This window comes from Lactuca virosa, chromosome 8 (genome assembly GCF_052849685.1).
Source record: "Lactuca virosa cultivar CGN04683 chromosome 8, Lactuca_virosa_CGN04683_v6, whole genome shotgun sequence".
NCBI classification, from domain to species: domain Eukaryota; kingdom Viridiplantae; phylum Streptophyta; class Magnoliopsida; order Asterales; family Asteraceae; genus Lactuca; species Lactuca virosa.
In genome coordinates, this window is record NC_136433.1 from 291,561,582 (window position 1) to 291,576,516 (window position 14,935).

The 14,935-nt window shown below is 30.1% G+C and overlaps 1 protein-coding gene and 1 pseudogene across 1 annotated transcript; one reads left to right on the top strand and one right to left on the bottom strand.

Annotated features, from left to right (window-relative positions):
• The first annotated feature begins 376 nt into the window (after positions 1-376).
• LOC145131616 (protein FAR-RED IMPAIRED RESPONSE 1-like) lies at positions 377-2,312 on the top strand. The gene is made up of 6 exons (XM_079066281.1): positions 377-444; positions 557-752; positions 931-1,357; positions 1,436-1,500; positions 1,692-2,184; positions 2,233-2,312. The coding sequence occupies exons 1-6, from the start codon at positions 377-379 to the stop codon at positions 2,310-2,312; spliced, it is 1,329 nt and encodes a 442-aa protein (XP_078922407.1).
• Positions 2,313-10,368: 8,056 nt separating this feature from the next.
• On the bottom strand, positions 10,369-12,379 carry LOC145131617 (ABC transporter G family member 10 pseudogene; annotated as a pseudogene).
• Between the last annotated feature and the right edge of the window lie 2,556 nt (positions 12,380-14,935).

Sequence of the window (14,935 nt, forward strand, 5' to 3'; positions counted from 1 at the left end):
GTATGGAACTCCAGATTATAAAGTTTTTCAGTTTGATGAACTTCACAACCATCCACTTGAGAAGAGAAGCGATTTAAAAAAAGCGAGACAAATGTCATATTCAGAAAAAGAGTTTATTGTGCGTGCTTCCACATAAAAAATAGGTCCAACTATGGCTCATAAGTTGATGGCAAGTCTGAGAGGTGGGTATAAGTTTGTAAAGCCCAAAGTAGTTGACTATAAAAATATAAGGAGAGATATCAACAGGGTTATTGGTTATAAAGATGCCCAAATGATAGTAAACACAATGAATGACCGTCGAGCTGACTATCCAAATTAATCATTTGAGTTTAATTGTCAAGATGATGTTTTGGACTGTATGTTTTGGGCTGATGAAATGGAGAACGCATATTATGCTGAATTTGGTGATGTTATCTCGTTTGATGCGACTTTCCGAACAAACAAGTAAGTTATTCTATCTACTTTTGTTTATAGCTTATTCATATATGAATATTTTTATATTCACTTATTAATACATCAAAAATTGACTTTAATGAACATTTTTTTTGTGTGTTAGGTATCGAATGGTTTTTGTTCCGTTTACTGCTATTGACCATCATAAAAAATCGGTTACTGTTGAATCTGGGTTGCTAAGAAATGAAAGAATTGAGTCTTACTCTTGGTTGCTTAAAGTATTTCTTAAAACTCATGGGAAAGAACCAACACTTGTTTTAACCGATCAAGATGTTGCAATAAAACAAGCTGTTGAGAATGTGTTTCGTAATTCAAAGCACCGATTATGTATGTGGCATATAATGAAAAAGTTGAAAAAAAGGTATTATTTTAATATATTTCAAATATATTACTTATTAGTATATTCATTTATGAATATTGATTGTTATTTTACTTCTTATTATTTATTCATTTATGAATATTTTTGTTTTAATACAGATATCAGATGATTTATTTACGAACACAGACTTTAGAAAAAGGTTTTCGAAGCTTGTTTGCGACATTAATATGAAACCTGATGTTTTTGAGGTGAAGTGGGGTTTGCTTATGAAGGAATTCAATCTTGAAGACACAAGATGGTTTAAAGACATGTTTACAATACGTGATTCATGGATACCTGGATATTTTAGTGATATTCCAATGTGTGGTTTGATGAAGACTACATCGAGGTCAGAGAGTATGAATTCATTCTTTAATACATACTCAGAAAGTGGGAACTTACTTTTGAATTTCATGATGAATTACGACACTGCCATTCAAAAGCAAAGGAATACTCAACGAGAGCTTGATAAGGCATCAAAGAAAGCATCATATAAAATGCAAACACCTCGAGAAGTAGAATTGCAAGCATCAAAGGTTTATACAAGTACATTATTTTTTGAGGTGCAAAAAGAAATATATAAAGCATGTTTTTTCTGTACATACTCATATGTTGGTATTGAAGATGGTTGGGAAGTTTACATTGTGCAGCACAACAACAGTAAAAGTGAATTTAAAAATGAATGTAAGGTAATTTTACTATTTTTTTATGAAAAATGTAATAATATTCATATATGAATATGAGAATATTCATATATGAATAACAATATTCATATATGAATATATGAATATTATATGAATATATGAATATATGAATATATGAGTGTTGATATGAGTATTCTTATATGAATGTAAATGTGTAAATTTTGTTTTTGTATCAGGTTGAAATAAAAGCTGAAGAGAAAGAAATAAATTGCAGTTGTGAACATTTTAAGCGTATGGGTGTTTTATGCAGACATGCTTTTACAATAATGATGAGATGTGGTGTTAAAGAAATTCCTGAAAGGTACATTTTGAAAAGATGGAGAAAGGATGTGATATCAAGAAATTATCGTTTTAGTTCTGTTCAATCCGATTCAGGTGATTGTGAGAATGTAAAGCTAGTCAATGATTCATATTATTGTTTTGAATCATGTTTGGATATTGTAAGAGATGACAAAAAGAGATTGGCTTTGTTTGCTGAGAAACAACAAATGTTGTTGAAGGAATTTGAGAGTGATTATATTTCTCCTGGATTGAAAAGCAAGACAGATGGTGAAGTCGTATGCAAGCTTTTGGGTGTTACTATTCCTATTCCAGAAGAGATTAATATTCATGTTCCTGAAGTTCAAAGCAATAAAGGTTCTGGAATGAAGAAAAGAATTCCAAGTGCAGGTGAAGTAGCATATGAAAATTCTAAAAAATAACATAGAATGTGTTCAGGATATGGAAAACGAGTTCCACACAATTTACGTACTTGTCCAGAAAGAGTTGGAGCTGCTAAATCAGCAAAAGACAGTTAGAGATTTTTTAGTTTTTTTTTTTTTTATGTTTTTTGGTTTTATTCATTTATGAATATATGCAGATAAAAACAATAAACAATAATATTCATGTATGAATAATACACATTTATATTGATATGGTAAATTGATATGTTCATATTTGTTTTTTAAATTACTATAAAATAAGTTATATTGATATTGTAAATTATTCATAAATGAATACAAATATGTGAAATTTGTTATACTAATAAATAAGTAATATTCATATCTGAACTTTGTTATACTAACATATTACTTTGAACTTATTCATAAATGAATATATCATATTCGTATTCATTTATGAATAAATAAAAATAAACTTTGAAAATATTTGAATATAAAAAAATGACATAAATAAGCAAACTTGTTTCTACTAATAAGTTAGTTATATTCATATCTGAAATTTATTATATTCATATATGAACTTTGTTATACTGACATATTACTCCTAATTTAATCATAAATGAATATATCATATTCGTATTCATTTATGAATAAACATAAATAAACTTTGAAAATATTTAAATATAAAAAACTGACAGAAATAAGAGAAGTTGTTTCTATTACATAATCATTCAACACAAGATAATAAAAGCTGTTCATAAGCATTTCACAAAATATTAAAACGAACATTTAACAAACCATCTAAAATTTGTTTCGCATAATCGTTTTACATGTACTTCAAATCCATTCATCTTCAACACAAACTGTTCTATAGCATCACACTTCATCACAAGCAATCATCAATATTCTTTTAACCTTTTTTGAATTGTTTGCATAGCCTTGTATGCATGATCAGTACGCACTTTGAATTCAACTTTTTGATATTTTTCAGCATGATCCAACACATTAGCCTTCAACATGTTAATTTCAGAAGTTAGCATTATGTGTGCATACCTTTTCCTGAGCTTCTCTAAAGTAGTTTGTTGAATTGCACTTTCTTTATGAAGACCTGGTTTCCACTTTGAGAGTGGTTGTCCCATATGTCTCATTGCAAAGATTCCACAATCAACTTTGTTTTTAACTGTTCTCCATGTCATTTCAAGTCGTTGGGGTTTGATACTTTCTTTTGAGATTGCATTTGCTCTTGGATGGTTTATTTCTTTAAAGTATCTCACAAACAAATTTTTCTGATCATTAAATAAAATAAAAGTTAGATATGTAATAAATTGGTTCTTTTATGTTGTTGTGAATTGGGTACATACCAAAGGTTTCAATAGTACTCCGTATTTCCCTTCATAATCCCCCTCAACTGCACTGTTGTCTAGAATTTCAATTGATGGTTTCTTTAAGTTGAAGACAATCACAAAAATGTGAGCACTTTTAACAACTGGAAAGAATACCTGTTTTTATGTATATAATGGTAAGTATTTTGTTGATAAAATATATATAAAAAACAACTTTAATTAACATACCATGTCAATATCTTTTATGTTTAAGATTTTTTTGTACCCATTGGTACTGTCATGAAAGTTCTCCTTGAATTTTTCATACTTTCTTTCATCGGAGAATGTTGAAGTTAGATAAGCAGTCTGTAACCAATATAATCATATGTGAATTTCAGTTGAATATATATAATTATATTAAAGAATACATCATATTTTGTATAATCATATGTGAATTTCAGTTGTAAAAAAATATAATATTCATAAATGAATACATCATATTGGTGTATTCATTTATCAATAAGGAAGGAATTAAGGTTAGAAAATAAACTTACAGAAACTCCAACTTTCAAGAAGAGTCTGTATGGTGAATTTCCAAAATCCCTTTCCAGTTCTTGGTGGTTAAGTAAATCAGACCAAGTATCTAAAACTTCTCCAAAAATCTCTGTGTTTGCATATAGACTTTCCATAACTACTCTTTCTGTTATCTGACCATATTTTGTCTGGACAACCACATCTCTGCAAATATATAATCAAAATGTCATAGATTATTATCTATATAATAATCATATATGAATGTATATAAAATAAAGTTACTTACGATGTATTGCCTTATAAGTTGAACAACCATTCATAGACAATACTCTCCTGATGTGTCAGTTTGGGTTTTGTGTCTGTTATTCTGCATTTGAAAGGTGATTTGAAAGCATCATCAAGCTTCTTCTCTCTTGGTTGATCCAGATCATGCTTTGATGGTCTTACTTCAGTAGGAATTGATACAGAGATTGGATTTGGATTAAGAACATTTTTCTTTGCTAATCTGATAACAACCTTCTGATGGTCGTCTTTGATTTGTTTCTTTGTAAGTGGTTTTTTTGGTGAAGATTCATTAGATTTTTTACTTGAAGTTTGATCTGAATCTTGACTGAGACCTAGACTAAAGCTTGGATGAGTATCTGCATGCCAGGAGATTTATCATATAAATAGTTGTAAGTTAATTATAATATTTGAGTTTATATTTTGAAATGTTTATCCAAATTGTTACCTCCTTTATTTCCTTTTGTCTTGTCAGCTTTTTCTCCTTTCTTGTTTTCATTTTCTGACTTTTTCTTTCCTGAAAGATAAAGAACTATGATTAAATAATTCATATGTGAATAAGTAATGTATTCATTTATGAATAAGTAATGAATATCATTATTTATGAATAAGAAATATTAAAATTTTAATTTTTTGTATATTGCGTTATTTATTTGTGAATAATAAAACTTATTATATTCATTTATTAGTGATTCAACTATTTACCTTTATCTTCTGCATTTCCTTTCTCGGTTTCTCTATGTTTATCTTCACCTCCATCTTTCGTGTTCTTAGCTTCTGTTCCTCCTTTATTTATATCTTCAGAGTTTTCCTTGCCTGAAACATATACATCATATATGAAATTTTTTTATTTTTTTATTCATTTATATAGTGTATTATTCATTTATGAATAAACAATGTTATTAAAAAAATCAATATAAATATTGTAATATATTTTAAATCATTCATTTACATGTATCATCCCCCTTTGTTTTTTCAGCTTTTGTTCATTGTTCATGTACACCTTCTGATTTTTCCTTTTCTGCAAGAGTATTAGTTTTACCTGTACTCATTGGTGACCCTGGTCAAAATTTAATAAACAAAATTGTTATTGTGTATTAATATTTTTATCTATTTTTTTAAAATAAAAGTAAGACAAAATTTACCTATATCAATATCATCCAAAATAGTTTTCATTTCAGGGTCATTCCAGATTTCATCTTCTTGACTATTTAAACTTGAAATTCCAATTCCAAGGACATTGTCCACAATGTTGTCAACAACTTTATCCAACAAATTTTCATTTTCAGTTTGTTGAATAGTCTCTTCATGATTATTTGTTTCTTCATTATCATCAGCTTTTTTTCTCTTCATCATTGTCATTTTGATTGTTCTTTCCATCTTTCTCTTTTACTTCAGTTTCACCTTCTTTTTGATTATTATCTCCATCATTCTTTATTCTTTCATTCTCTGCTTCATTTGAATCAAGCAAATAATCTTCTTCTAGTTGACTTCCATCATTATCATTGTCTTCTTCACCATTTCCCTCTTTATCTTCATTTTCTTTTTGATAATTTGTTTTTTGAGCGATTATTGGTGTCAAATTGATTCCTTTAAATCCAGTTTGATTACTTGGAAATTCAAAAATAGTTGTGCCTTCTGTTTTTTCTTCACTAATTATATTTGTCATCTTTTCTTCGAAAATCCTAAAACTTTCCTTTTCAGGGAACTTTGTTATCGCATCATTGAGCTTTGAATTCAGCTTTTCCTTCATCCTCTCGAAACTATTAAGCATTTTAGATATTTTTGATTCATATGCCTATGTAATAAAAAGAAGTATGATTAGAATTCAATGTAATCATATATTATTAACATGTTCAAACTAATTACCTCAACATAATGATCTTCATCTTTATCAGAATCACTGTCTTCGAGATCTGTATCTCCTTCATCTTGTTCATTAACAAATTCTTCATTTAATTCTCCAAGTCCAAATCTACCTTTTTCTTGTTCAAATGTCTCTCGATATCTAATCTTCTCTGAACTCCAATAACAAATTGTTGGACGTTTACGTGTTACTGTTAAAGCTTCTGAGTAGATGTTATCAGCATAGAACAACTGCACATAAATGATAACTAATTGATATTCATATATGAACAAGTAATATTATTTTTTACTTATTCATATATGAATAAGTAATGTAAAGCATTACGTGTGAACAAATATATTTTTCTTATTCATATATGAATATTTGCTATTAGTTTATGAATAATCAATATTATTAAAAATTGAGTATAAACATTATAATAACTTACCACCAAGAAAGCTGAAGGTCCAACAAAGAAGCTGGTATCTGAGTATGGTATGTATGAGTTTTTTGTTCTAACAAGACAGTCCAAAATATAGCTGCACCAGTCTATGTTGCTGATATCTGTTTTTCTTGAAATATAACTCAAGGGAAACAGGTTGCATCTTCCCATTGATGTTGACTCGCAAAACGTGTTGACAAAAAGAACTAAGAAGTTCAATTTGAAATTGAAATCAGCTTGTGTGGTAGAAACAATAACATTTTTTATTGCACTCAGTCGGATGATTAAATCTTTTTTAAATTGTTGATTCCATTCATCATAACTTGTATCATCCTTAGGCCATTGATCCAGTTGTGTAAGTTTGGTTCCACCAATTGGTATGCCCAACATGTCATGAACAGACTCTGCTGTTACTTTCAGTTCCTTTCCTTCAATATCTATCACCATTCTCTCAGAATCAAATTTTTGAAGAACATAAAATCCCAGCTTCAGTGGTATATCTGTGATTTTCATTTTTAACAAAGCTCTAAAACCTATAGATCTTACAGATTCTTTTTGTTCTTTGCTCATCCCAAGGATTATAGATAGTAATACCTCTGGTGAACATCTGTTTTTCATTGAGTAAAATTCTTTTACCATTGTTTTTTTTTTGTCTTTTTTGATTGGTGACTCCTTTTTTTTTGCCTTCTTCGATGGATGACTACTTTCAAAATCAGAGTCTGAATCTTGTAGTTGTTGTTTTTCAGGAGTTTTCCTTTTTGATGGACTTTTTCTGCTTTGATGCTTTATTTTCTTTGGTACTTTTGTTTCTTTTTTATCTGGGAAATGAAAACATATAATATTTGAATAAGTTACTGATATATGAATATGATATATGCTCGTTGATTTATTAATATTTATTTATTACAAAAATATAACTAATATATACAATTTTATTCATATATGAATATATTAGATATGATAGGAATTTTGTACCTTTCGCATTTTTCCTCTTCAAATCTGTTTCTGTCATAGTTGTGGGGTCTTTATCAGAAATACAAATCTTCTTACCTTCATGAAAGAGTGAGTAGAAGATAAATAATTTTGAAATACATTTTACAAAGAAAATATATTATATTCATAAATGAATATAGAATATTCATTTATAAGATATGATATGTATTTTATACCTTTTTGATTTTTCTGCATTGATATTGTTTCTCTCATTGTTGGTGAATCTTTATCGGAAATGTTAGTGTTCTTACCTTCATTCAATAGTAAGTAGAAGATAAATGAGTTTGATATTCACGAATGAATATTTGAATAAAACATATGTATTCATATTTTTTTATTCACATATGAATATGTTTTGTTATATTCATATGTGAATAGAACATATATAAGTCATTCTTGTTGTATTCACATTTGAATAATGTATGTATGGCAGCAAGTTATGTTCTATTCATATGTGAATATAACATACATATTCACGAATGAATATTTGAATAAAACATATGTATTCATATTTTTTTATTCTCATATGAATATGGTTTGTTATATTGATATGTGAATAGAACATATATAAGTCATTCTTGTTGTATTCACATTTGAATAATGTATGTATGGCAGCAAGTTATGTTCTATTCATATGTGAATATAACATACATATTCACGAATGAATATTTGAATAAAACATATGTATTCATATTTTTTTATTCTCATATGAATATGTTTTGTTATATTCATATGTGAATAGAACATATATAAGTCATTCTTGTTGTATTCACATTTGAATAATGTATGTATGACAGCAAGTTATGTTCTATTCATATGTGAATATAACATACATATTCACGAATGAATATTTGAATAAAACATATGTATTCATATTTTTTTTATTCTTATATGAATAGAACATATATAAGTCATTCTTGTTGTATTCACATTTGAATAATGTATGTATGGCAGCAAGTTATGTTCTATTCATATATGAATATAACATACATATTCACGAATGAATATTTGAATAAAACATATGTATTCATATTTTTTTATTCTCATATGAATATGTTTTGTTATATTCATATGTGAATAGAACATATATAAGTCATTCTTGTTGTATTCACATTTGAATAATGTATGTATGGCAGCAAGTTATGTTCTATTCATATATGAATATAACATACATATTCATGAATGAATATTTGAATAAAACATATGTATTCATATTTTTTTATTCTCATATGAATATGTTTTGTTATATTCACATTTGAATAATGTATGTATGGCAGCAAGTTATGTTCTATTCATATATGAATATAACATACATATTCACGAATGAATATTTGAATAAAACATATGTATTCATATTTTTTTATTCTTATATGAATATGTTTTGTTATATTCATATGTGAATAAAACATATATAAGTCATTCTTGTTGTATTCACATTTGAATAATGTATGTATGACAACAAGTTATGTTCTATTCATATATGAATATAACATACATATTCACATTTGAATATTAGTTTTGCTTGTGTTCAGAAGTAAACAAAACATATTTTATTTACCTTTTTGATTTGTTCTTGTTTTTCGTTTATATGTATTCTTCACTGTTGGTGTTGTTTCTGTAAGGGTAAGTAGTTAATATTAGGAAAACATAAGCGAAATGTGAAGTAACGTTTGTATTTTGACAGAATAGTTTTGAATAAAGATGAAAAATGAAGAGATGATGTAAAATCATTTATATATCAAGTAATAATGGATGATTCTTACAAAAATTTCAAGTAAATAAAGTAATAAGGAAGGAGGGTTACGAGAATGAACGAGTATCATAAAAAATTGAAGTAAACAACCTTTTTTGAAGAATGAACAGTGTGAAAACAATGTTTTTAGTTCTAAATCAACTAATAATTATCGAAGATTACGAGAAATTTCAAGTAATCAAGTGATAATTTTAGAAATGATTCGAAATCGTTAAAAACTCGAGAAAAAACGCCGATGGTTACCTTTCATTGTCAAGAGTGAGGAAATGGTCTCGTTCATGTTTTCATCGGAAGACATTTTTCTTCGTTTATGTTATTTGATGCTTCTGCAAATGGTTTTCTTATTATTGATTCTTCTGCAAATGGTTTTCGTGTTATGGTGTATCGAAGAGGGAAATGGTGCTTTTCTGTCGAGATTTGATGTGTTATCAAATTACTCAAGTGCCCTGATGGTTTAATGTTTTTGGATTATTTACAAATTTGTCACCGCTCATTAATGTATTTGGATTATTTACAAGTTTGCCACCGTGCGTTTTTTAAGCTCATTAAATGATTGGCTGAGAATGGTTCCCCCATTCTCAATCTTTTTTTTTTCTCAATTGAACCCTCCTCTATATATATATATATATATATATATATATATATATATATATATATATATATATATATATATATATATATATATATATATATATATATATATATATATATATATATCAAAGTCACATTACTATATTATTGTGACTTTGATTTCTAACTTCCGAAGAAGAGCCGGTTAGCCGAAGAGGAACAGTTAAACTAATTGGCGATTGTTGAAGCCAAGAAGGCCGCGTAGGGTAATTTGTATTTGGTAAAAAAAACATTTTGAGCCTCCAAAACGACATGCCCATATGCACTAGCACACTCGACAATTGCCGCAACCGGTCTGTAAATTAAACCTCTCTATCTTTTAAATCAGTGAATTGCGTTCTCTATTCCAACTTTATTACACACTTTATTATGTTTCGAAAAGAACAAGAAAATTAAGAGCATTTTCTTGAACATGAGAATTTTGAAGTCTTATTCATTATGTCGCATCAGTAACACACTTAGCATGTCAAACAAAAAAAAATTTAAAAAAAAAAAAAAAATAAGTTTACATGCATAAAGAGGGTAAAAGGCCAACCGGGGTACTAATAGCACTCTATATCTATGCTTCGATTTTAAACTAGAACACATCAACCACCTTTTTTAGTTTCTGCTCCTGTAAGATCTGTAGCACAACACCATGAACGAAAGAAACCTGTACCCAATGATAAACACCACCATCATCCCCAAATTATACCATTTTTGCACGTCCTTCAAATTCTCATTCTTCAAGAACTCTTCACCAGAAACCAAACACCCACCATCAGACCGCTGAAGACACCTCCATCTTCCCTTCGACCCCCCAAACTCGTTTAACAACAAAGACTCAAACGGGTACCGAACTAAGCTCAAATGGTGCATAAACATCAAATATTTCGGTATATCTTCATTCACTATGAAAAACCCCGAAAACAAAGAAAATGTGCCCATTAGTATTGCAACAGACGAGACCCCCATCATAAAATTCGACACAAGTACACTAAATAAAGACACACAAGAATTGGACATCAATAAAGTCAACCAAACGATTAGCAAATATAGAAAAAACCCGTCTAAATCGGCACGTAACCCAACTAGCAAGTAAGTTGGGATAGCAAATAACAACGCCACAATGAAAAGAATCGGGAGGAAAACGAGAGTATTTGCAATTGTGTAGGAAGAAATCCGGTAGGCACCAGTAGATATTTCCCGCATTAAAATCCGGCATTCATTAAAAAAAATTGGGATAGCTTGAGATGATGTATAGAGCAAATACCCTACACTGGATGCGAAAAACCCAATTTGAGTTTGGGTGTGAGATCGGTTAATGTCTTTAAAGAGCATCCCGAATAAAAGCCCTACTAACAAACCTTGGAGAATACTCCCGATGAAAAGCTGTTTCGTTCGGAAAATGTTGTACATGAATCGCTCGCTCAGTATTGCTATCTCAATGGGTAGGCAGTTCACATACTGTAAATGATAATCTTGATTTATGCCACTGAATTGTGGTTTTGGTTCGTTCATGTCTGGGATAACTGTTTCCATCACATCCGGGATTAGGGTTTCGATCACATCTATCGAAAACTCAAGAACATTGACTTGGCGAGGGATGTCATGGCCCGCAGACTTGAGCTTGTGCTCAAGGGAGTTGAGTGAACCATGATGAACCATGGTTCCATTTGCTAATAACACGATTTTATCGAATAGTTCGAGAATTCGGAACCCAGGTTGGTGGATTGTTAAAACAATGGTTTTATGGTGATTTTTAGCCATTGAGTGGAGCATTGAGATGAGTTGAAGAGCTGCACCCGAATCGAGTCCTGAAGTGGGTTCGTCCATTAGAAGTACGGATGGATCATGAACCAGATCGACACCGATCGACACCCGGCGTTTTTCGCCGCCGGAAATTCCACGGTGGTTGTCGCCACCGATTCTTTCACCGGACACATTGCATAACCCTAGCTCCACAAGCAAATCTTGGACTCGAGCTTTCGACTTATCGAGGCGACCAGGAAGCCGTAAACGGGCGCTATAAAGGAGGGTTTCTTCGACTGTAAGAAGTGGAAATAGTAAATCTTCTTGGGTTACGTATCCCGAGACTCGCCGGAAAAAAGTTGTATTCATTGGCCGGTCATTGACGAGCACTTCACCCGAGAGCCGGCAGGGAGGGATAACTCCCCCAAGAACCTCAATCAATGTCGTTTTGCCAGCACCACTTGGACCAGCAATCGCCGTGATTTCTCCTGGTGTCACTTCACAGTTGACATCTCTTAGAATCTGCTTCTTTAAGATGGGATTCACCTTATGCTGCCTAAGCCAACCAAATTTAAGGTATGTCGGAAATATCCCATAAGAAACGCTTTTTGCATTGATTTTGTATTGGGTTTTCAGGTTACAAAAATCTGCTGACTGCACTTGACAAACCATTGATAGGTTGTGATATAGAAAGAAAAGATGAAGGGAATTTGAATAGAAAGAAAACGTTTTCACTCATCGTCTTTCTGCCACTATATATATATATATATATATATATATATATATATATATATATATATATATATATATATATATATATATATATATATATATATATATATTCCTTGAACCACATGCATTTGAAACTCCTAAAACTATTTTTCTTTGAACCTCATGCATTTGAAACTCCCAAAACTATTCAACTTATACAAATTAATTTATTATTAATTGAAATATTAAGATTTGTAACTCTTTTATATATATATATATATATATATATATATATATATATATATATATATATATATATATATATATAGAAACTCCTAAAACCATTTTTCTTTGAACCTCATGCATTTGAAACTCACAAAACTATTCAACTTATACAAATTAATTTATTATTAATTGAAATATTAAGATTTGTAACTCTTATTTATATATATATATATATATATATATATATATATATATATATATATATATATATATATATATATATATATATATATATATATATATATATATAGAAACTCCTAAAACCATTTTTCTTTGAACCTCATGCATTTGAAACTCCCAAAACTATTCAACTTATACAAATTAATTTATTATTAATTGAAATATTAAGATTTGTAACTCTTTTATATATATATATATATATATATATATATATATATATATATATATATATATATATATATATATATAGAGAGAGAGAGAGAGAGAGAGGGTAAAAGATCAAATAAGAACCAAAAAATATTAAGAACCTTAAGAACCTCTAATTTTAGCTTATAATTAAGATTATGGTAAATTATATCATTCGTCCCTCGTGCACATGCCAGAAAGCATGTTTAGTCCATATTTTTAAAAATTAACTCGGATCATCCCTCTGTTTGTGTTTCCTTATACGCTTAGTCTCTATTGACATCAAATGACTTTTTTACCCTTAATAATTTATTTTTTTCATTTTATTTTGTTTATTTATCGGTTTTAAATTAAAACTAAAAATAAAAAAAATATCTCTACCCATCTATTTTCATTTCCCCATCTCAAGATTTTCCATAAACCGCCACATATAACCGCCAGCACCTGTGGTATCACCACCTACCGCCAGCACCTCTGGCATCACTGCTTATCACCGCCAGCACCTCCGCACCACCAACTACCACCCCACCATCTCAGTGGGTCCCACCACCTCACATACTCTCCGTCTTTTCACCCTCTGTTTCCTTCTCTTATTCCATCACCACCACCTCTTACGTATTCCGACAATACTACCGTATACCTATTCTGACACCACCAATCACCTCTAGACCACAATCCAGTAATATATCTTACATTTTATTTGAAACCCTTTCAGATTCAAACCTAGAGCTTCGTTCAATATGGTGGCCTGGTAGCTACACATGAGTTCTAGCCCTAAAGCTCTAGTAAACGCATACATATCAAAATTGGTGCTGAGATCCACACCATAAATTCCGAAATTGAAATCAATGATGAGAGAAAGAAATGGAAAACCACCCCCTGCATCTTTATGAGTTTGAAGTATGGGAATTGATATAACAAACAGAAAAGAAAGAAAGAAATTATCGTTTAGATTTTATCATATCTGAAAGATCTGCACTTGGTGTCGATTTGAACAAATTTAAAATGGTCTTCAACCACTCTTCCCTCTGTAACCATGTCGCCGGAGATACTGGCCGCCTCTACCTCCGATTCGAACAAAGAAGAAAGAAAAAGTCTTACAATTCTTGATTGAGACCGGAGAAGAAAGAGAGAACGATCGACGGTTCTTCATTTGGAGTGTCTTGATGCTCGCCAGAAGAGATGAAATCCTTGAGGCGATGTTCCTCGGAAAAAGATGAATCCGATGAAGTGATGGTGGGGTTTATTAACCTGGAAACGAAGGAGGTAGAAGGAATGTAGAAGGAAAGGGGGAAAGGGAACATGGAGGCTGGGTTAGGGTATTTTATTTCTTATTTTTTAATATAAAATAATTTATGATTAATGTAATAATAAAATATTAAGGGCAATATAGTCATTTTATAGTTGGGTAGGGATATAACATGCAAATTTAAATTAATGAGGGACGAAGTGTGCAGGTTTTAAAATAATAAGGGACGGTCCGAGTTAATTTTTGAAAATAGGGACTAAACACGCTTTCTGGCATGTGGACGAGGGACGAATGGTGTAATTTACCCTTAAGATTATATGTATCTTTTCTCAATTAGATATTTAAAAATATTGTAAAGGGTAATTTGTACATATATTGTTAAAAAATAATGGCATGATTGCAAATAAAAAGAATATATTTTCACAAACAAATTATTACATTTGAAACATAAAACATCAGATCAAAAAATTAGAAATACAAAACTTCATTCTCCCTCTCTCTCACCAAACATCTCTTCATTCTCCCTCTTATCTTCGGCGACTTTCCGTCGCCACCAACCACCGACCTCCGGTATCGCCATTTACCTTCGACGGAAACAACCTCTACCACCGTAACCT

Bases quoted from the DNA above. Each gene is read 5' to 3' on its own strand.
- LOC145131616 (XM_079066281.1), top strand. From the start codon at position 377: ATGGAGAACGCATATTATGCTGAATTTGGTGATGTTATCTCGTTTGAT. The intron at 1,501-1,691 runs GTAATTTTACTA...TTTTTGTATCAG, and splicing joins AATTTAAAAATGAATGTAAG to GTTGAAATAAAAGCTGAAGA. The intron at 2,185-2,232 runs GTGAAGTAGCAT...GAATGTGTTCAG, and splicing joins GAAAAGAATTCCAAGTGCAG to GATATGGAAAACGAGTTCCA.